The sequence below is a fragment of the Triticum urartu genome, chromosome 6 (assembly GCF_003073215.2).
Source record: "Triticum urartu cultivar G1812 chromosome 6, Tu2.1, whole genome shotgun sequence".
NCBI classification, from domain to species: domain Eukaryota; kingdom Viridiplantae; phylum Streptophyta; class Magnoliopsida; order Poales; family Poaceae; genus Triticum; species Triticum urartu.
Genome location: NC_053027.1, coordinates 457,100,133 through 457,123,600, shown reverse-complemented (window position 1 = coordinate 457,123,600; position 23,468 = coordinate 457,100,133). Strand labels below are relative to the sequence as shown.

At 51.9% G+C, this 23,468-nt stretch overlaps 1 protein-coding gene and 1 long non-coding RNA gene across 2 annotated transcripts; one reads left to right on the top strand and one right to left on the bottom strand.

Annotated features, from left to right (window-relative positions):
- The first annotated feature begins 18,199 nt into the window (after positions 1-18,199).
- LOC125512363 (FCS-Like Zinc finger 1-like) lies at positions 18,200-18,996 on the top strand. The gene is made up of 2 exons (XM_048677457.1): positions 18,200-18,488; positions 18,567-18,996. The coding sequence occupies exons 1-2, from the start codon at positions 18,265-18,267 to the stop codon at positions 18,721-18,723; spliced, it is 381 nt and encodes a 126-aa protein (XP_048533414.1). The 5' UTR covers positions 18,200-18,264; the 3' UTR covers positions 18,724-18,996.
- Positions 18,997-22,528: 3,532 nt separating this feature from the next.
- LOC125512362 lies at positions 22,529-23,243 on the bottom strand. The gene is made up of 2 exons (XR_007285332.1): positions 22,960-23,243; positions 22,529-22,880 (listed from the first exon to the last, which is right to left on the bottom strand). It is a non-coding gene; the product is annotated as an uncharacterized LOC125512362 (long non-coding RNA).
- Between the last annotated feature and the right edge of the window lie 225 nt (positions 23,244-23,468).

Below are 23,468 nucleotides of genomic sequence, written 5' to 3'. Positions count from 1 at the left end.
GGATCTTGATTTCTCCGACACAAAGTCCGATATTCCTTGGGAATTGGGGCCGTCTTTGGTCTTCTCACTCTCCGCCTCGCCCTCCTTCACAGGCATCGGGTATGGTGCTGGGGCCAGCATCCGTGTTAGAACAGGATTTGCTGGGCCCTCGGGCAGAGGGGCCGAACACATAATCAGTTCCGCTTTCTTTATCCAGCCCTGGAAGAAGATAGCTTGCTTAGTACCATGTTGCAGTATGCATAATTACAAAAGTATTCGAAAGCCGAGTGCTTATCAGAGTATCCGGACGATTGCAGTTAAGGCCGGCGTCCTCGGCAGTGTCCGGCCAATGTTTACGCTTCCCAAAAAATAATTTCCACATCCCTTCGTGTGTGGTGCCGAAAAGGTGTTGGAGGGTTCGTGGACCTTCTGGGTTAAACTCCCACATGCAGCGAGACCTGCGCTGGTAGGGCAGGATTCGGCGGACTAACATCACTTGGATCACGCTGACAAGATCGATGCCTCTCTCGAGGACGGTTCAGATGCGGCTCTGTAAAGTCCGCACTTCATCAATCAATCCCCAGTCCAGTCCCTTGTTGACCCATGATGCAAGCTGTGACGGTGGGCCAGGACGCAAGGTGGGTGCAGCAACCCACTTAGTACTGTGGGGCTCTGTAATGTAAAACCACTCCCGTTGCCAGTAGTTGGAAGTCTCGGTAAAAGAACCTTTTGGCTAGGGAGTGTTGGCGAGTTGGCTAATTGTAGCACCGACGCACTCCGCATGTTCCCCGTCGACTATCTTCGGTTTTACACTACAGGTCTTGAGCCATAAACCAAAGTGTGGGGGGATTCGAAGGAAGGCCTCACATATAATGATAAACGCTGAGACATGGAGAATCGAGTCCGGGGGAAGGTCGTGAAAATCCAGTCCGTAATAAAACATTAGCCCCCGGACGTAGGGGTGAAGAGCAAACCCTAACCCCCGGAGGAAGTGGGGGATGAACACAACCCTCTCACCGGATCTGGGGGTCGGAATGACTTGTCCTTGAGCAGGAAGCCGGTGGTGGATCTCTGTGGTCAGATATCTGGCTGCCCGAAGCTTTGTGATATCCTCCTCTGTAACAGAGGAAACCACCCATCAGCCTTGGGAGCTGGATCCGGACATGATGGGAAGGCTAAAAGCAATGGAGTCGAACCTTGGGTGCCGGAACTCGGGGTTGGGAAGGCTGAGGAGAAGTTTGGCGTAAAAAATACGACCCTTGGTTCCTTTATAAAGGCCTCCGGTATTGAACGCCTCCTCCTAAGCCTAAGAACCTGCCTATTCTTAAGGAATCTTTCTCGTGGGGCGGTTGGGTTACCCACGCTCGTATTAATGAGAATCACGTAATGAGGAGACATGATCTCTGCTTTGACAAGATGTGCCAAAGACAACCGCGTCTCGAAACATGGGGCGAAAAACGGTTCGAAATTATGACCAGACAGGCGTGACGTCGCATTACTAAAGTTGTCAACAAATTGTACTTGTGTGTTATTATATTCTCTCTGCGGTTTTGTACGGTGTGTGTTACAGGTCTGGACACGATCAATTCGTCTAGAGACTATTCGGGAGTTCGGAAGGAGGAACTCACCTTGCAATGCCAAAGACAACATTACGCGCGGATACCTTGTCATTGAAGCCTGGTTCAGGGGCTACTGAGGGAGTCCTGGACTAAGGGGTCCTCGGGCATCCAGCATGTTATCTATGGGCCGGACTGATGGGTTGTGAAGGTATGAAGACCGAAGACTGTACCCATGTCCATGTAGGACTCTCCTTGGCATGGAAGCCAACCTTGGCGAACAACAATGAAGATTCCATCTTATGTAACCGACTCTATGGAACCCTAGATCCCCCCGGTGTCTATATAAACCGGCGGGTGTAGTCCGGAAAGGATATACTCAATACCTTAGTGATACAGGCTAGACTTCTAGGGTTTAGCCATTACGATCTCGTGGTAGATCAACTCTTGTAATACTCATATTCATCAATATCAATCAAGCAGGACGTAGGGTATTACCTCCATCAAGAGGGCCCGAACCTGGGTAAAACTTCGTGTCCCCTGTCTCCTGTTACCATCAACCATAGACGCACAGTTCGGGACCCCCTACCCGAGATCCGCCGGTTTTGACACCGACAGAGAGCGCCATGAATCACCAGCGCCAAAGGGCTGTTTTACGAAATCCCCGCTTCTCAAAAGAGGCGTTCAGTGCCTTCAGCTCGGCTGATGCATACATCCGAGCTGCTAGAGATGGGCTTAACCGAGCCACCGAGCAACATTTGAAAGATGTGTAGGTAAGTTTACCTTGTCCAAATTTGATAACCATGTGCCCGTAGCCCCCGAGACTTGAAGCAGTTAGGACAAATGTTTTAAGGATCGCTGTATAACCAGGTTCTTACGGAGAAGAATGACCTGCTAGCCCAAGAGCTGGAGCAGTGCCGGACACAGCTAACTGCTGCTACCACCAAACTGGAAAAGTTCAAGAAGGCGTCCTGTGGTAATATTTCCCTCCATCGAGAAACAAAAAATTATACGCCAGTTGTATTGCAACTGCTGCTTGTCTCATAACAGGGTCACCGGACCAACTGGGAGAGGAACCGAAGGCCGCTCAAACGAGCGAAAAAGAGGCGAAGAGACAACATGTCACGGGCGAGCGTGTTCTGACCCGAGTCAGAGAGGAGAAAAACAAACTCCAAGATTCAAATATCAAACTGGGTGAAGAACCGAAAGATGTGTGAGCTCAGCTAGCCGACTCCGTGAAGGAGAACAAAAAGCTGTGAGGCGGCATATTCAGTATGTGGCCGAATTTACCTTGTAACAGTTTGGGGGTACAATTAGCTGATATAGCTATGATTGCAGGTATGTTGACGGGCCGTCCCGAAGAGGAGGCGTCCGGATCATCAAGTGATCTTCTGCAAGGGCTGTCGCAGTTACACGAGCAAGCTCAGCAGGCAATGCAGAGTGTAGCCAAGGCCTTATGGCCATCCGCCTCCCCTCCAGGGAGTATGGAGAAGCTTGTAGAGCTCTTCAAGGGAGCCTGGCGGCGTATCCGACTGTGGAAGATCTCGGCCTGCCGAGAGGGTGCGCGAGAGGCCTGGGCCATGGTAAAAACGCGGTATACCAAGCTGGATCCGAATCACATGGCCCGGGTCGGACCACTAGGGTCAAATGGGGAAGAAATTTCTGTTAGTTTAGTATATGAACAAGTAGAAGTAGCCGCCAGATATTCCCAGTAGGATTGTAAATTAGACCGCCTGTTGGATGGCATAGAGGAGGAAATTTTTGAGTCGTAGTGACTATCTACTTTCCCTGACATATGTGATTCTAGCTGGATTATAAAAACAATTGTCATGGTCGACCTTTTTGCTTCGACCTCTAGACCCGAAGGTGCGGAGTGTTTCCGAATGCACTAGCGGTAGAATATACCGGGGTATGCATGGGAACCAGGCGTAGGGGTCATAGTTGCTTGAATAGACAATGTGTATCCGGCTAGTTATGTTATATTACATTATGTAAGAAACATCTTCCAGAGAGAATAGTTCCGTTAAGGGTTCCTTTCCCTGGGTGTGCATGCGTTTAATGTGCATGTCCGAACTATGATTGAAGAAATCATAGAGTAAGTAACTTATGGGGTTTCACAATGGAGTGAATGTGGAAACGTCTTTAATTCACCGACCGAATATTCCCTTAAGAACGCTAGCTTTCGGCTTCATGCAGTCTGAGGTACACATCCGGATGACCCGGCAATAACAATCGCTGAGGTGCTCCCTTTATGCCCTAGCCGAACTAACGGGAACTTAGGGCATAAGCACAGGAGCCAGGCAACCCAGCTTGGCCAAAACTTAAGTCATATCGATGCATATAATGGCAAACAAAAGGTACATATGGGAAGAACGCATATGTGGTGAGGTTGATGCTCAAAGAATAATAGCAAGCTTCTGTACAAGAAGCCCCCAGGTATAATGGACGTACATATTTGGAGATGTACGCATCATGGGAGAACGGTTTAGCCGTACTAAAGCCGTAGGGCTAAAGAGCAAAACGAAAGGAGAGAAACAAAATAACGTTAATAACAGGAGGAAGGAGACGAACACAGAGTTCGGTGATAGGCATAGAATCGTCGGAGTCTGGCCGCATTCCAAGGGTTTGGCTCCAAGTGATTGTCTGACGCATCACGCAGGCGGTACGCTCCTCCGGTGAGAACTTCGTCAATGATGAAGGGACCCTCCCACTTGGGCTTGAGTTTATCCTTTTTCTTCTCCGGCAAGCATAGAACGAGTTCACCAACGTTATAAGTCTTGGCCCGCACTTCTCTGCTTTGATACCTGCGAGCCTGCTGTTGATAAAATGCGGAACGGACTTTTGCGACGTCGCGTTCCTCCTCCAGGGAATCTAAGTTGTCCTGTCAATCAAGCTCGGCCTCTCTCTCTTCTTACATGCGCACTCGAGGTGAGTCATGAATAATGTCGCAGGGTAACACTGCTTCCGCACCGTACACCATGAAGAAAGGTGTATATCCAGTAGTGCGGTTGGGCGTGGTCCGCAGCCCCCAGAGTACGGAGTCAAGTTCCTCCACCCAGTGCTTGTCTGATTCTTTCAAAGACCGCACTAGTCTAGGTTTGATGCCGCTCATAATAAGACCATTAGCTCGTTCGACTTGACCGTTTGTCCGCGGGTGATAGACAGAGGCATAATCGAGCTTAATGCCCAGATTAGCACACCAAGTTTTCACTTCATCGGCTGTGAAATTAGAGCCATTATCGGTGATGATGCTGTGTGGAACACCTTAATGGTGTACCACGCCGGATATGAAATCTATTACCGGCCCCGCCTCGGCCTTTTTGACTAGTTTGGCCTCTATCCACTTAGTGAATTTATCCACCATGACCAGCAGATACTTTCTCTTATGGCTTCCTCCTTTAAGGGGTCCGACCATATCGAGTCCCCAGACCACAAAAGGCCAAGTGATGGGGATTGTTTGTAAGGCAATGGGGGCATATGGCTTTGGTTGGCGAAGAGTTGGTATCCGACGCAACGTTGGACAAGGTCCTGTGCATCTGCTCAGGCCGTCGGCCAATAAAACCCTGTACGAAAGGCCTTGCTAACAAGGGCCCGAGCTGCGGCGTGGTGACCACCGAGTCCGGCGTGAATTTCCGCCAAGAGATGCCGCCCCTCTTCCTCGGAGATACATCTTCGAATAACTCCGGTAGCGCTTTTCCTATAGAGTTCTCCATCATGAACCTTGTAGGGCTTCGAACGTCGGACAATGCAGCGGGCCTCATTCTGATCCTCGAGAAGCTCCTTCTTATTAAGGTAGGCCAGGAATGGTTCGGTCCATGGGGCAATGACCGCCCTCCCCCCGCCACACCACGGATGGCTTAAAAAGCCTTTCCAGAAAAATATTGGGTGGGACGGGTTCGCGCTTAGCGCCTATGCGAGCGAGAACGTCCGCCACTTGATTACTCTCTCGGGCCACATGATGGAACTCGAGTCCCTCGAACCGAGCCGACATATTTTGGATGGCATTACGATAAGCTGCCATCTTCGGGTCTTTGGCATCGAAGTCTCCATTTATTTGAGATACTGCGAGGTTTGAGTCCCCATGCACTTCCTGGCGCTGTATGCCCATGGAGACAGCCATCCGGAGACCATGCAATAAGTCCTCGTATTTGGCTGCGTTATTGGAGTCTGTGTATAGTATTTGGAGTACGTACTGAACGATGTCTCCAGTAGGGGACGTTAAAACGACGCCCGCTCCTAGTTCTGCCAGCATTTTGGAGCCATCGAAATACATAACCCAATTAGAGTATGTGTCATACTCTTTAGGGAGTTTGTCCTCTGTCCATTCGGCGACGAAGTCAGCCAGTACTTGGGATTTAATAGCTCGACGTGGTTTATATGTAATGTCAAATGGGAGGAGCTCAATGACCCATTTGGAAATCTGGCTCATGGCATCGTGGTTGTTTATTATGTCGTTGAGTGGTACTTCGGAAGCCACCATGATCGAACACTCCTTGAAGTAGTGTCGTAGCTTTAGGATGCCATGAAGACCGCGTATGCTATATTTTGATAATGGGGGTACCGGGATTTGCATGGAGTAAGGACAGTGGATACGTAGTATACTGGCTTCTGAAGCGGGAATTTCTGTCCGTCCTGTTCTCGTTCAACGACGAGTACGGCGCTCACCACCTGATGTGTTGCCGATATGTATAACAACATGGGTTCGCCGACGTTGAGGTCTTTGAAATCGATGCACAAGCGCCAGGCCTTGTCTTTCTTTGGAACCATCACGAGGTTTCCCAGCTAGTCCGGATGTTTTATTTCTCTAATGAATCCTGCCTCGATTAGCTTGGCTAGCTCCTCCCCCGTAGCTTGACGTTTGGGTTCGGAAAAGCACTGCAGTGTTTACTTGACCGGTTTATATCCCTTCAATATATTGAGGTTGTGTTCGGCCAACTCGCGTGGGATTCCTGGCATATCAGAAGGGTGCCAGGCGAATATATCCCAATTCTCGCGCAGGAACTCTCATGGCGCGGCGTCAACCGTTGGGTCTAGTTGTGCTCTGATGGATGTTGTTTTCTTGGGGTCCGTTGGATGGACTTGGAATTTTACTATTTCTTCTGCTGGTTTGAATGAGGTGGATTTGGGTCATTTGTCTAGGACCACATCATCCCTGTCCACCGTGGAGCGCAGCGCGGTTAATTCTTCGGCTGCGAGGGCTTCAGATAATGCCTCGAGGGCCAAGGATGCGGTTTTATTCTCGGCGCGGAGTGCTATGTCTGGATCACTAACTAGAGTGATTATACCGTTGGGCCTAGGCATCTTAAGCTTCATGTATCCATAATGGGGTACCTCTTGGATGCACGTAAATGCATCTCGCCCTAAGAGGGCGTGATATCTGCTGTTGAAAGGGGCCACTTGGAAGGTTATTTCTTCGGACCGATAGTTCTCCAGTGTGCCGAATACCACGTCGAGTGTGATTTTTCCCGCACACCGTGCCTCCCGACTGGGAATGATTCCCCAGAAGGTCGTGTTGCTTTGCTCGATGCGGCTCCAGTCTATTTCCATTTTTTGTATTGTATCCTCATAGATGAGGTTTAGTCCGCTGCCGTCATCCATGAGGACCTTGGTGAGCCGAAAGCCGTCCATGATTGGACTGAGGACCAAGGCGGCTGGTGCTCGGACTGTCCTGTATTTTGGTTCATCACCGGCATTAGAAGTTATAGCCGTGTCGTTCCAAGGGTTTAATGCTGCTATTTGACAGACTTCGGCGAGTCTGCGTAGTGCTCTTTTGCGCCTATTGTTTGAGGCGAATGTCTCGAAGACCGTCAGTACTTTGGGGTCGTTGTCCTCTGGGGGTGTTGTTCTGGGTTATTCTTGGTGAGGATATCCTCGCCGCTCTTGGCCACTTGCCGGAGTATCCAACATGCTCTAAGGCTATGTGTTGGTATGTTATCCGGTGTTGCGTGTATTTTGCATGGCCCATCGAGCCATCCTTCCAGAACTGTTCCGCGCCCCGTACTGGACCTGTATTTCTTTACTATTGAACCGGGCGTGTTGCAAGGGTGCGCCCTTTTTGCCTGAATAAGGGGTTGAGTGGGGACCGATGATTCCCAATGGGCTGCTTGAGTTTTCCAGACGCTTTCCATTGTGCTATACTTCTGTACGATAGTTGCCAAGTCAGCAAAGTGTAGGATGCGATGGCGGTTGATGGCGTTGAGGATTCCTTCGTCCCTGCAATTGTTGCGGAACACCGAGATCGCTTCCTCGTCGCGGCAATCTTTAATCTTGTTTTTGATAAGAAGGAATCTGGCCCAGAAGTGGTGGACCGTTTCCTTAGACTGTTGTTGTATGCTCATGAGAGCGCTTGTATTCGGGTGGGTGGGTGGATTTAAATCTGAACCCTGACCCAGTTTTGGATCCGGAGTCTGAAGGTCTTCCGAACATAACAGATCGGGCTTCGGGATGTCCACTAATTTCTTAGGCCCGTCGTCCGATTCTATGTTCGGAGGGCAGGATGCATCTCCTCGCGGGTAGGTGTCCGGCTCTTCGAGACCGGAGATCCGGACATAGTCTGTCCTTAGTATGGAGGAAGAGTTGTCGACTCGCTGCTCGACTACCGCTATCTGGTGGGTGATCGGTGGAGATTTGATTTCTCTCTGATCGGGTTTAAGCCCAATTAGATCGTAGTCTGTAGCGACCCCCAGGGCGGCGATGCGATCTAGGAGCTTGTTTAAGGACGAAAGCTCCACCGGATCCATCTGCTTGGAGTGTTCGGAGTCGATACGAAGGGGGTTTTCGATGACCCGAGTGGTCATTGTCAGCTTAACGACCGAACGGGCGGTCATGATAAAGCCGCCCAGCCGGAGGGTTTGGCCTAGAGCCAGCATTCCTCCGGTGGTGATATTATCCTTGATAACAAGGCGATACATCGATCCTGTCGTCGACGTCATAGTGGAATTCTAAATGAAAGCACCAATGTCGGTGTCAAAACCGGTGGATCTCGGGTAGGGGGTCCCGAACTGTGCGTATAAGGTCGATGGTAACAGGAGACATGGGACACAATGTTTTACCCAGGTTCGGGCCCTCTCTATGGAGGTAATACCCTACGTCCTGCTTGATTGATCTTTATGAATATGAGTATTACAAGGGTTGATCTACCACGAGATCGTAATGGCTAAACCCTAGAGGTCTAACTTGTATGGCTATGATAATGTATATCCTCCAGACTAAGTCCTCCGGTTTATATAGACACCGGGAGGATCTAGGGTTACACAAGGTCTGTTATAAAGAAAGGAATCTACATATTTAGTCACCAAGCTTGCCTTCCACGCCAAGGAGAGTCCCATCCAGACACGAGTGTAGTTTCGGTCTTCGTATCTTCATAGCCCATCAGTCCGACCCATGGCTAACAGGCCGGACGCCCGAGGACCCCTTAGTCCAGGACTCCCTCACCCGCTGCCACAGATGGGCGCCTACTTGGGCTGGGGTCTGGGGAGCAGGAGAGGTCGAAGGCGGACTGGCGCCTGGCGGAGCCCAGTGGCGGAGCCACGCCGTCGTGGAAGCCGGAGGGCGAATGGGCGAGGACATGCCAGTAGGGGAGGGGGGCCAGAGAGGGGAGGTCGGAGCACGGAGGGGAGGGACCGCGGTCCGAGGGGTGAGGGAGGCTGAAGAGGGCCGGCCTGGCCGCCGGAGCCGGATCTAGGGGAGGCTGAATCGAGGGAGGGAGCTAGTAGCTAGGTTAGGGAAGGAGATCGATTGGATCGGGCTTCGAGCTGTCGGGGGAGGGAGGGGTTGTCAAAAAAAGAATCGGGGGAGGGAGGCCTGGAGCTGCTGCTCGCGCATGTAACCAGACGCCGAGTCGCTCGTGTCTGGTCATGTGGTCAGCTGTCGTGGTCTATTTCCACATTCTACCGTATAGCGTATACATATTATATGTAGTAATTTTTTGACGCGAAATTCTTGGTATTCCAGGGAAGTCCCAGGAAGACCCCCAGCACCGCCATTGTGTTGGATCCTTCTGACATACGCTTCCCTTCATTAGCAATGATTGTTGTTCTGATACGCTGATCCTTTATCCAAAAAGGCTTCCGCCATGCTTTATAAATAAAGGCACACAGCCAAACCGGTACATAGTGATGAGGCGAACCTCTTACAAAGAAGATCAAAAAAGAAACATGAAAACAGGAGCCTCCGCACCAAAACACAAAGAACCTAGACTTCCGACAAGGAGATTGAACTCGCCACTAGGGAAAATCGTCGGACCTCATTGTGCCACTCATGCCAGTCTGCCGCCGGAGAGGCCCCCCTACCCTTCCGCTCCAGTCCGTGGAGCTCGAGCTTTCATGTGGACAAACGCGGAACGGGAAAGGCACCAACTAGGACCGTGTAAAGGAATAGGGGACAAGAGCGACCACCCACACTAGAGTCAAAGAAACTTCACGCCAGGATCCGAAAATGCCCAGCAGAGAGAACGTGGCGCTCCGATATACATGGGATCCACGATGACGCCCTTAGGAGGGAGGCGGCGTTGCGCATCATCGCCGTAGGGAGTGAAGGAATGGTTAAGGGTTTTCACCTGAAGCTCTGACTCGGAGAGAGGTACCCGCAGTAACGCCCCCAAGAGGGATGCGACACCCTCGGGCATCCCCGCCACTGGCGCCGGAGCACATGGCTTTAGCCCGGAGCCTCTCAACCGAGTCACACCAAAGAATCTCAAGCACCAACCCACCCCGAGGGAAGAGATGTTGTCACCAAACAAGGCCTTCAGAGCCCCGATATGTGAATCACCGCCGCCAAGGCACTGCCGACACCATGGTCACCCACGCTAAATCTCCTACCATCCACACGGCCTAGAACATGTACCCATCACCGCCGCCAGATGCCTGCTGTAGAAGCCAATCAGGCAGACCACCACTCGAGGCTGTCGCCCCGGCGGCCATGAGACCCCAAACCACCGCCGACCGACATGAATACGCCCGCAAGATATAGCACACCACAGTCCCCGCCAGAGCCTTCCGTCCTGCCAACACGAGACCGACCCAGGAAGGACAGCATGGCGACGAGGACTCCGAGCACGAGTGGACGACGACGACCATGGTACCCCTGGCTAGGGCCTCGCCTCTGGCTCAACAGCCCCCGCCCTGCCCCAGATTTGGGTAGGCGCGGGTCCCTCAGGCAACACGCCTCCAGCCTAAGGTTGGGCGAGGTGGCCACCAACACACTGGCCGGGACTACGTAGCGCGGGAGATGGCAGCACCAGCCTGTGGCTGTGCCCCCAAATCTAGCTACAGAGCCCTGCCAGGCGCCAAAACAGATCGGCAGCAAACTCAAGGCGGCGTCCCCTCAGACCAAGGCGAGGTGACACGCCGGCCCTCCTAGCCTCGTGCCCCACCATCCGAGGTAGACAGCCTTCCATGGCGACGAAGCAACCCTACCGGCGGGGCAACCGCCGTGACGACGGATCAACTAGATCCAGTGCCGCCGTCGTGGTGGCTACAACGCGAAGCCCACTGCGTCGGCGCTTCGTACCAGCGCATCTGCCACCAGCCCCTGCCTCTGTGCTATCGCGTCCAACGCCAGCACACTGCCACCGCTCGACGCCAACTACCCACACTCCGTACCAGATCCTTTCGAGGTTTAGCACGACAATTTTTGAACTGTCTACTATAATAAGATTTGTTTGACTCCAATGTGAGAGAGGCTATGAAGACGGTGCGTCTTGGGCTCGCTTCAGTGATTATATCCGTCGCTAGATGATTTACAGATTTGACGAAACGTTTGGTTCTCTGAAAAGCGGTAAGCTGTCGCGCTGTGGTTGGCGGAACACAAGAGCGCCGGAAACTCTGATAAAGGCATGCGTGAGCGTGTCCCTGCGCATATTAAAGGCTTCTAGGTACGCTGCCTGTTCGTGTCGTCCTCGCGCAGTCGGTAACCCGCTCATCTGGAGACACGCAGACGTTAGCAGCACGCGCGCGGCCGCACTCCCTCGTCGGTTTGTGCATCAAGGTTGCAGATTCGTACAGGCTCGCTGTCAATCCAATGCCGGCGAGCACCTAACCGTAACCCACGCAATCAAGCGCGCCCGAAGCGTCGACCTGATGGGTCTCCGTATGCGAATCGCACGGCGGTACTACTACTACTACCTGGCAACGCACCGCCGGGTTCCCGACAAGGGAAAGGCGAAGAGAATGAAAGAGAGGGGTACACTTCGTACGTGCTTTTAACTTAGAGAAGATTAGACGCGAAAAGGGAGAAGACAACGCATCGGGTGACGACGGAACGAGCCTAACCATGTGATGTGGCTGTCTCCAACTCCGCACTTGGGAAAAGACAGTTCGAGACTTGCTGAAGTGACCTCGATCGTTACACGGCTGCGGGCTTGCTCGAGGTCGAGGACGGACGGAAGGTTCATGCATGGTTCCAGCACGATCGTTGCAGAGATCAAAGTGATGACATGGAATTGATAACCTTGCCACGGAGGTGCAGCTAGCTAGTTCGAGGCTTCGAGAGGATATGGTTGGTTATGGAGCAAAACGGCTACGTACGTACGTACCCTAACAAAAGTAACCGGACCATCCTAGGAGGGAAGAGGAAAACAGGGGCTGTACGCGCGCTCCAGATGTCTAGGGCCGAACTATGTAGGGATTGTCCCGTTATCTTGCATCGTGGCAAGACATGGAGCACATGTTTTGCTCGCGCGTCTAGGTTATAGGCTGTGTGTTCATTGATGATACATATATTCGGCCTTAGCTTAGATTGGATTGGATTGGCCATCACCATTCACAAAGACACAGCTGCTGCTCTCGGTCTCGGCTAGCATGACACGCTACCTGCTGCAATCTGTAGCCAATCTAACCAAGTCCCACCACAACGTCGCAGCCCATGCCGGCCGGCTGTCCCAACTCGTTTCGTCCAGGTAAACGGCAACTGTAAAAATCAAGTGGCCCAATGACGGAGACGTAGATGAACACTGTAGCCGGCCGAACAAGCGCGTGCAAGCTGATGAAATGAAGCGCCTGTTCTGCAGCTCTCCGCGGAGCGGAGCGCGCGGAGCAGCGTTTTACCAGCTCCGCAAATTAAAACTGGATTGCCACTCTGCTTCGGCGCGGAGCCACGGAGCGGAGGGAATCCAAACGCGCCCAAAATCTACGAAAAGCTGCAAGCTGGTGTGTGTTTGTATGCCGGTACCGCGGCCCGGTTTCTCTCTGAATAATGTGCTCAACCTCATTATGTAGGATACACGCAAAAAAAACCTCATTATGTAGGAGTAGTATTTGTATAGTGAGTGAGCATTATTAAGTTTGAGAAGGCACCGCAATGTATTTCAGTATTTGGTGCCATGAAAATGACCAATCGACAGGGACATGTCCTCCCCCTCGAAACAAATAAATAAAATAAAAGACAAGGACATGTCCTTTGTATAATGTACAAGCACTGTATTCATTAGATTATATAGGGGTACTAGTGAACAGTGATACAATAATGGTGCATTTTGCTCACAAGTCCATAAAAAAAATGTACTTGTGTATGCAACCTTGGCGTTCTTACTATTTGCATGGCTAATCCTTGCATGCGTACGGCAAAGGCAAAAAATCACCCCGTTTCCAAGGAGGTCAGTCATATGGTCCCCTGTAATTCACCAAGTTGTGGATCTATACATGTACTAGAAGTAAATTTCAGAGAGCTACCCCCCGAGTGTTTGACCTTGATGAAATCCTTTCTATATGATATGGTTGACACAACACGTTTGACTAAACCCCCACTGACATATTACAGCAAGTTTTAAACCTGCAATTTGAACACTAATTCAACAGCATTGGTAAAAGATCAAGCAATGCAAGCGTGCCAATTGCCAATGCTACCACGTACGCGTTGTTTGGAGGCATGCGCAATGTACCTAACTGCAACAGGACAAGGAGCCGACTGAGTTCCAGAAGCCAAAATGCTCATATACTAAACGTACTTCAACGGTTTGCTGCCAGCAATAGTAATCAAAACACCAATGGCTCCGAGAAGGGGGGAATCGCATAGAATATGAAGAGCTCGAGCCCATGAGGCCGGCTGTGCTGCTCGTTATAATATGAGATCTCTTATAGTATCGGCGGACCATGCCACCATATATGCGCCTGCTTTTGCTCGGCCACCCGATTAGCCACATAAGCACTCAAAGGAGCCAAGCTCTAGATTTGTTGCAACTTGAACCAGTTGCCTAACCACCTTAATTTTTATTGTTCTCATACAAGGATCGGCCTCTTATATATTGGCACTTCCCGGCTTTTAGTAGAACCTCCAGCTTTATTTAGTTCTTGTTCCATCATTGGTTTGTCCCTTTTCAGAAAGGGGTGATGGAGGATGAACACATCACCAAGGCATAAAATTTCTATGATTCTTGATGTCTTATTTTTTGTTTTATCATATTAAGTTACGCGCTATTAATTTCAGTCCTTTTCTCATTATTCGTTCACATTTTTTTCATTTAACGAGATAGCATCAGTACTAGCATGAAAGTACTAGCACGAAAGCACTAACAATGCTGAGCTCACTTTGTATTCGTCCACTAAACAAACACTCAAACAGTATCCCTATTGTCACCCAGCCCATGGCGGGCCCAGAGATCAAAATTTGCCGGGGTGACGGATAACAATGGAGCTTGATGATGCCGCGCCCGCTGGTCAATGTGCAAGGGAGGCCCCTGCTTGCCCTAATGGTGAATTCGCCACTGACCTACTCACGCACAAAAAAGCAAATAGCACATACAATACAATTAGTAACGCCACATAGGATGGATTTGGGTTGGAATACTCAGAAATGAAATAAAATGATATTTATCATCTCTTATATAAGAGATAATATCATAATTAAGAAATATTGACATTTTCTTAGTTGTACAAGATGTCCTCTCTTAGCTACACATTCTTAGTTCAATTTAAATCACCCCATAATTTTATGAGCATGTAAACATTGATTGCTAGAGATAATATACTAAAAGTTAATCCATTATATAACATGTTCTGTATTCTCTAAAAATGACATGGAATATAGATAAAAATACAATTTTATCAACCAATATACATGCTCTAACGAGAATAAACCAAGATAACAGCAACCGGGCTGCATAACTCCAAGCTGAACATAGAAATATCATGTCCCTTATTTTTAAGATGTTTGAGAAGAAATGGTGCGTTATATGTAGGACACAGCCTAAGTCACCAACATCGGAATGTACAGTGGATTAACGGTCGAGCACATCAAATGAAAACTCGACTTATGTAGCGGGTTAATCATGGGTTAATCAGCTTTAGTTGGCCCATGACACTAGTGGATCCATCTGCTCAAGGGCCATGGCACTATGGGACTATTAGCAGATTCAACATATTTCACTCAATTCCTCGGTAACATGGATACCACATTGTACCACACCATGCTAAAGGCTTGGGTCCTGTTAAAAGTAATTTTGCTTGGCTCCTCATCCCTAAGAGGGGTATAGGGGTTGATAGCCAAGGTGTCCAAAATGTGGTTTATGCCCATATGCAAGCAAGTTCATGATTAGGAGGCTCACCTACCCTTTAGTTGCCTTAACTCGATGCACATCTTGGGAATATGGAGGAACGGGTTCGGGTCTTGAACTCCTACCATGTGAGGAACCCACAATGTTGTGGAAACATTGGCAGTTAGCCATCATCACAAATGTGAGGCATTAGTGATCTATTTGGTGTTCATGCTAGTTTCTTGGTAGATTTTGCAATGAAGCGCAATGGTCGGCCTTTCGCACCATCTCCATCTTGCCCGGGTGCTGTTGGCGAAAATTAAGATCGAGATGGTTCTTTGAACGTTAAAAGAAAATCAAACCACAATGCCTCATACTCCAAATGATGATTTAGCTGCTTAACCTGATCAAGCAAGACATCCTCCAGCCAATGCTCTCCTTTCATTGGACTAGTGACACGCAGAATTCTCCTGAACCTGAACCTGATTAGGCTAGACTAGTTCTTTATTTCTCTTCCCATGTAAGGACCTTTGTATTTGTTTTACTCCTGCTCAATATATAGGCAGATGATCTGCCAGTTCCTCAAAAAAGAATGTTAGTGCGTATAATATTTTTTACGCAAAGTTCACTTATACTATAACATATTGTACATAATGTATTGTGGTATTAGGGCATCTTTAACGGCAACCCGGAAATTTCCCCAACATCCTTCCGTGGATAGGTACCAGACAAAATTCGATCAAACACGACCGGATTTCATATAAACACGGCCGGATTTCATATAAACATGACAGATTTCATTTAAACATGACGAATTTCATCTAAACATGATGGATTTCATTACATTTACATCAACTAAGCGGAGCTCGTCCGGCTATGTCTAAATGATCGTTGGCGCCCGTTCCCCGTGCCCCACCGTGAACCAAGAGAACTGAAGCTTCGCATTTTTCATCTCCGCCTCGGCGCTTTCCAGCTCTGACTCTGTAACCTCTGCCTCCGGAGCCACGGGAAGCGAAGTTGTCCGCCTCCATGTCGACGCCAAGCGGCTAATCGGCCGATGATGTTCAGCCCACCAAACTTGGCGTAAATGGGAGGGGAGGAGCGGTGCCCTTCCTCGGACCAGAGCAGCGGTGACTCAAGATGGCAACGAGGCCCCGAAACCCGCATCCCCGCGGGTTTTTACCCTATTAGGGGACGGGGATGAGCGACTTTCTATCCCCGCGGGGCTGCTCGTGGGTACATTATAAAACCCGGCATGTTTCGCGGGTTTAAACCCATTTGAGTACTACCCGAACCCGAAACCCGACAAAACCCGTCAAAATACATTATTTAGCACGTACCGATCCATCTTGACTCAAGTGGCCCAAAGCCACAGTGCCTGAGCAGCCGAGCCCCACAGTGTCGAGGCCCTGGAGTACAGACCAACCCCTCGCTCGGTCTCTGCAGTGTTGCTCGCTCTTTAGGACTCTCTCTCTCCCGCACAACACGACACCTAATCCTAAACCTAGGTCCCCCAGCCGTCGCCTGCTGCTGTAATATGCTCCTGTTTTTCTTCCAAATGTTGCTGACTGCTCGTGGGGATGGGTTCCCGTGGGTTTCTAAAACCCGATGGGTTTAGGGGATGGGCAAGAATTTAACCCCGCGCACGTTGATGGGGACGGGGACGGGTTTGCGATTTTCTCGTGGGGATGGGTTTGGACAAGCAAAACCCGGTGGGTTTCGTCCCCGTTGCCATCTTGAGCGGTGACCTTCCGTGCACTACTCTTCCTAACTGTCGGTGATGTGCGAGCTTCATGGTCGTCGTGGCGGGGCACGGACTCGGCGATTTCCTCCTCCTTGCCGTCGGTCTCGGCAAACACCACCTCGCCTGCCTCATCTTCGCACTGCCAGCGGCCGCCACGTCCGCCACCTGCTGCCGGTACCCCCAGCGGGCTAGGCAGAGCAGTAGGATTCGAGCAGTGCCTCCTGCTCCGCCATATTCGCGTCTGGCGCGACCGCTCTGCCGGCGGTGAGATGCTCCTGGAGGAGGTGGTGGTTGTGGGAGGCATCGGCCTGCGCTTCCCGAAACTGCTCCTCCTGCTCCTCCCACACCATGTCCATGTAATGGACACGGGCCTCGCCGATGGTTATGGTGCAATGCACCGGCGACGGGAGCACAGAGGAGGAGGAAGGTGGCTCAGAGGAGGAGGATAGTGGCGTCGTTTCATCGTCGAAGTGTCCTCCATTGGGACGTCGTCGTCCTTCATTGTCTGCCTACCAGCCAGCCTGCAGTAATGGCGGCCATATCCTTCTTCTGTTCTGACATCATCCCGTCCCAAAGAGCTTTGGCAGGGGAGGTATCCATGGTGGGAGTGGTGCGGAGAGGGATCAAAGGTGGATGACTGCAGCTATGACCGGGGCACCGGCTTTTATAGCAATGGTGGGCGGCAGAGGGGCAGGCGGGTGGCGCCGGAGGAGACGCCTCGGCAACTGAATGCCATCAATGTGGGCGGCAGACAGATGAACTACGGCCTCGTGTCGTTTGAACGCGTGGCAGTCGCGCGCACCAGGAAGCGGTGTAGACGCTCTCTCGGCCGGCGTGCCGCTTCAATGACGATGCCAGTGAGCAGTCGTGTTCGCCTGGCCGGGCATGAATGCGGGCGCTGACACTCTGGAACAACGCCGATAGAAAATGCGTGGGAGAGGAGAGGGGTTTTTGGTGGGTCTGCGGTCAGAAAACGGGCGTGGGACCGGTCTGGACTTCCGTAAAGCCTCCATGTTTGTCTCCGCTTGCGGGAGAAATCACGTTCGGACCGCTCCACGGACCGATACTAGCCCGCCTTGGATGGCTTCCGCTGTCAGGACAGCACGGTCCGGACGCGTGCCAGAGGTTTGTGTGTCGGTGTTGAAGATGTCCGGATGATTTCATGCTTTTATGTTTTTCAGTTTAAACACACTAAATTATGTGCATGTGCATGGCAAGTAATGTAGTGTCTCCGCCACAGGATAGGCGTACGTGCATCTAGGTGTTTGATATACGCAAAGAAAGAAAGAAAGAAAAAAAGAACTACTCCAACTATGCAGCCGTACAGGATGTCAGGATCACGCCGGGATCCCGCACGAAACCCAGGGTCCAAAACGAAAAGCACACACTTCCCCTGCCATGCGGCCCTTTATAACCCGCGCTCCTCTCCCCGCCAAACTCCACCACCTCCTTCCTCCTTCCTCCCAACCAACCGAGCAACAAGGAGGGAGCTAGACGGACACCAACCGAGCCTGGAAATGGAGGACTTCTACTACTTCCCCAGCTCCCTGGAGACCTCTGAAATTGTCCACAGAGGGTTCCTCCCCGTCGTGCACTCCTCCCCCCGCAACCGGAGCTCGCCGTCGCCGAGGCCCCGGCGCGGGTCCCGTGACGACGCCGGCGAGCTCGGCCACCACTACCTCGACGCCTGCTTCCGGTGCGGGCGGACAATCGCTGGAAACAAGGACATCTTCATGTACAGGTAAACATCTTACGCCGTCATGCGCTGGGGTTTGACTGCGATGGTGGCATGTGTAAACGTGATTCTTTGCTGGCGCAGAGGCGACACCCCGTTCTGCAGCGAGGAGTGCCGGCAGCAGCAGATCGACACCGACGAGGCGGCGGAGAAGAGATCCAAGAAGTCCGCGGCCGCGACGACGACGGAGCAGCAGTCGCAGCGGCAGAGCCCGCACAGAGTGCCCGTCTGGGCTCGGTAGAAGCGTCCATGGATCAAATGGCCTACTGTGCTCGACACTCCTCCGTCCATATAGGCTTCAGGATTGTGGATGTATGCGGACCGACGTGATATGAGCAGCTTGAGGGAGCTGGTTATATTCCATATTGGAATACAGTTCTTGGAGGCAAAAGAAGATCGTCTCGTCTGGAAACGCTCATTATATGTGTGATTAACATGCTTTCTTCCTTGTGTGCGATCCCCATGTAGTCCAAAATTTTGGCATGGAAGAAATAAGATCACCGAGGCTCCCATCCATGGCGATTGTGTCCGGTCTGATGTTGAAATACTATTATTTTTTTAATTCACTTACTAGTTCCGTGTCACATGCATGACGAATTTACAGGGAGACAGGTTTGCAACGAGTAACTGTACCACCAGAGTTGAAGAAATCCAACCATTATTCCCTCTCATGTGTCACCTTCATGTCCAGACTGGATTTAGTGTTTTTTTTTTTCACTCAACGAACATGCCGAAGCTCATGGTCGTTGTATACGCACAGGAGGGCCGTATCATCTAGCCGTATTATTCGCATTATTCTACACTGTATATAACCGTATGATTCATGTCCACTGCAGTGTTATTATTTTATTTTAATTTATTTTTTTGCGAATCATTGCAGTGTTGTTAAGCTAGCAGCCTGGCTGGCATATATATACACATATATGTCGATTTTCTGCAAAAGAATACATACATGTCACTTCAGGCGTTCCACGAGTTCACTTGAAAATACTTCGTATCAGGATACAGACGAGTGAGAATAGCACATAATTTCTCAGCAACAATCCATCACTGCGATTTAGCTGAAAAGTACCCTTTGATTGGACTGGACGGGTTAGAAGCAAGACCGGGGCAAAGCCCGTGTGATTAGTACGGAGGGCACACCACCATCGGAATCCGCAACATTGCACGACTACACTTTGCTCGCACCTAAAAGCGCCATCGGAGCACTTATCAAAGTGGACTTTGGAGTTAACAAACCGGCCAAAGGTCCAAACTTCACTCGCAACCAAAAGCACCACGCAATATACTACTCTTAGCAAAACAACGAAATTATTTTTTCGATAAAGAACAACGAAATTGTTGGCTGGGCGATTACATTTTGGTATGGTTGATGCTCGCAAGTTGCAACCATGCATGTGGGCACATTGCACGCTCCGAGGGCGAGAGAATCGTTCTAGGCAGCCTCGGAGGCCCGTAAACAAAGAGCACACTTGCTAGTATCGGGAGGTCCACCGGGCGCCAGATTCTTGACACGTTACGACATCTAAGCACGCCGAATTGTTTTCAAAAGTAGCATGCAGAGGCAGGTTGCTGGTTGTTCGGGGGGCACACGTGAGGACTCGGCAGTCGGCACACGCTCGCACATGTTTGATCGCATCGCGCCTGACCGCGCGCCACTTCCCGGAGTACGAGTGGTGCGAGAAGGTCCGGCCGGCGACGGCGCAGACACGCCCCGGTAGGCGAGCTACGCACCGGTGATGCCAACGAAAAGCGTGTGCGGCGGCTACACCTCGCCGTACGTCGTCACGTTATCAAGCTCCGCGCCCGTGGCTGCCCCAGCTGCGCGGCCTTCTCCTCGGTGGCGCCGTGAAGATCGGTCTCCTTAGGGAATAGGGAGCATCACCTCGCCGTCGTCACGCTGTCAAGCTCTGCCCCCGCCTGACATCTGGCCCACGAGCTGACCGCTGCCGGAGTCAACGGCGCCCGCGCCCGACTCATGTGTTGGTCGCGCCCGCCGCTTCTTGAGCTGGCCGGGCAGCGCCGGCTCGTGCCCTGCCCGGGTCGCCCCGCCGCGCACCAAGTGTTCGATTGAGAAAATAAAGGCCAGCGGTTGCGGCTAGCGTTGGATTGCATGCTTCTGTATTAGTGTTCGGACGTAAAAATGAACATTTACGCTACAGATATACAGGTTAGAGTTGGAGATGCTCTTAGCTTAGATTGGATTAACCATCACAATTCACCGAGGCGAAAGAATAGTTTGCTTTGTGTTCATCGTGTTTTTTCACCAAAACCCTACGCTCTCCCGCGCCGCCACCCGCGAGGTGGTCCGGGAGGGCTTCCAGATCCCGTCGTAGGCTCCCCCTCCCTCGCCGCTGCAAGGGCTCCTTTCCTCCGGCGCGTTGGGGCCGCGTGGGCTTGCCCATTGTGTGCGGGCGCGGGGTGCCGCGGTGTGGCGGCGTGCAGCCTCCTGGCGGGCGTGTCGTGGCATGGACGGCTGCAGGCGGAGGTGCGCGCCTCGACGCGGCGACCGATCTGGCTGGCAGGCGGCGCGGGCCGCGGCGGTGCTAGCCGGTGGACTCTGCTCCCCTTCCGGTGGCAGATGACGTGGGCGGTGGTGGTGCTCTGCCCCGCGTCCGAGCTCATCCTGGGCGACACCTGGGCAAGGCGGCAGAGCGCACATGGAGGGGCTGCATGTAGCGCGGCGGCCAGGTCTCTTCAGGCGGCGCGGGGCGGCGGTGTCGGCCCTCTTCTCCTGGATCTGTTTCGACGGTGTGTGGGGCTGGGCAAGCGCCGATGGTGCCAGCCGCACGTGTTTCGGGAATGTACTAGATCTAGAGTTTGTGCTCAGGCAGGTCTAGTCGGGGCCCAGCGCGGATCGGAGCTCTTGCTTCGGGTAGGAGAGGTTGGGTGTGGCCAGGGATGTGCTCGCGGGGATGTGCAGGCTCCCTTCGCGGGTATGGTACTCAATGGTGGTGGTCGTGTTACTAGTATTGATCGGCGCTAGTGACCACGGACATGGGGTCGTGTGAGCTTGCCTGGCCATGGGCATGGGGTAGGCTCGCCGACGGCCGTCGGCAGTCTCAGAGTTGTGTCCTCCCAGTCCATTAGGTATTGGCGTGGGACGCAGGTGTGGGTGCCTCCTACGGTGGAGGCGCCTACCCAGACTCAGGGACTGATGCGGGGCTAGGAGTTGACAGACTGGTGTTGCTCTTCCTATCGTGGTTGTGTGCGGCGTGAGGTGCGCGACCAACTGTATCTGGCGACAGGGATGCCGGGGCGGCGGCCTCGGATGGCGGTTCACATGCTTGCTCGCTCGTTGTCGGGCAGCATTGCGCTGATGGTGGCTCACCTCCCGGGTTGTGGGGGCAACGGAAGATGGTGCGACGGGTAGCCCAGATGTGCTCTCTCTCTCTCTCTCTCTCTCTCTCTCTCTCTCCCGGAGGGTGGCGTCCTGATCCGGATATGGGGAGCTGACATCGTCGTGCTCCTCCTAGCGGCCTCATAGTGACAAGGTTGAGTGGCTGAGCGAAAGCTCTGTACGTTGGCGCCAACGCTGGCGACATCCGTGGGTGCTGTGCTCTTTCTAAAGAAGTCGTTATGGTTTTTCTCGTCGTGCCAGGGCTCCAGATGAAGACCTTTGTCCGGTGGACTCGGCGGCGCCGATGCTATACGTCATTTTCCCTTTTGAGGGTGTTGACGTGGAGCTTAGATATGCCAGGTTGTAGTGTGGGGATGTTTAGCTCATCCGGTGCATGTTACCGAACTTGCCGCCAGATCAGCACGGCGGTTGTGCCTCTTGCAGAAAAAAATACCTCGCGCAGCACGCCCCCCCCCCCCCCCCCCCCCCCCCCCCCCCCCACCCCCCCCCCCCCCCCCCCCGCCCGGCTGTCACTGCAGCATACCCAACTCCGGCCATCATCGTTGCCAGCAACTGGCTGTCCCCACTTCCAGTACCACGCGCTACCCGCGCAACCATAGTTGTAGCACACCGCAGCCGGCTCTAGCAAAAAAAAGCATGGTTGTAGCATCGGTACAAACAGTTCCTGTATCTCAGGCCATTGATGTATTGTGCCGCAACCTGCTCCAGCAAAAATTGATGTGGGATATAGCAAATTATGTCGTTGGATGCAGCTCCTCCGCGCCTACTTTCGACTGATTCCAACAAAAAAACGCCAACAATAGCAAATTGAAGCACCGGTTGTAGCATTTCTCCTAGTTGTAGCTCCGCCGCGCGACGGTCATAGCCGACGCTCGTGTTGGTTCCAAGAAAAATTGATGACGGATGTAGCAAAAAATTTCACTGGATACAGCTGATTCCCATCACATAGTCTTCTCCCATGTAGCAAGAGCAAAGATTGATTCCAGCAAAAACAATTCATAGCGGCCATGCCGTCGCCGCCGAGCACTATCATCTCCCTGTTGCGGCAAAAATGCAATTAGGTTCCAGCAAAAATCAAACATAATTCCAGCAAAAACAAATCAAAAAAATTGCAACTTATTATTCTCCGCCACCGCCATTGCCGCCAACCACCATCATCGCCGACTGAAGCAAAAAATCCCACTGGAGGAGTTCAACGCCGCACATTGTTGGTTTCCCGCATACTAGCACTAGATGGGGGTGTGGTGATGTAGCAGCGCTGCCATGGTGATGAGCTGTACTGTTGTAGGTGCGCCGACGCGGAGGAGACGGGGAGGTCTGAAGAAAGAAGAGGAGGCGAGCTCGGTGGAGAAATCAGAGACGCAAGTCAGATAAAGGAACAAGTGGATGAGGTTGCAAGATAAGAGATAAGGAAAGAAAAAAAAAGCGATGCAGCTTGGCCAGCATGACCTGGCATGTGTGCGCAACTCCAACACGCATAGCAGCGAGACGGCCGGCCGAAGTTTTGATCGGCTTGCTGATTGTAAACATTTCACTTTCTTTATAAAACGGGCGAAAACCTGTTTTAAGAGATCATCATTTATCAAGACATAGCTGCCACTCTCGATCTCGCCTAGCATGACACG

Excerpts from the sequence above, each read along its gene's own strand:
- LOC125512363 (XM_048677457.1), top strand. The coding sequence starts at position 18,265 with ATGGAGGACTTCTACTACTTCCCCAGCTCCCTGGAGACCTCTGAAATT. Across the intron at positions 18,489-18,566 it reads AAGGACATCTTCATGTACAG|AGGCGACACCCCGTTCTGCA; the intron begins GTAAACATCTTA and ends TTGCTGGCGCAG.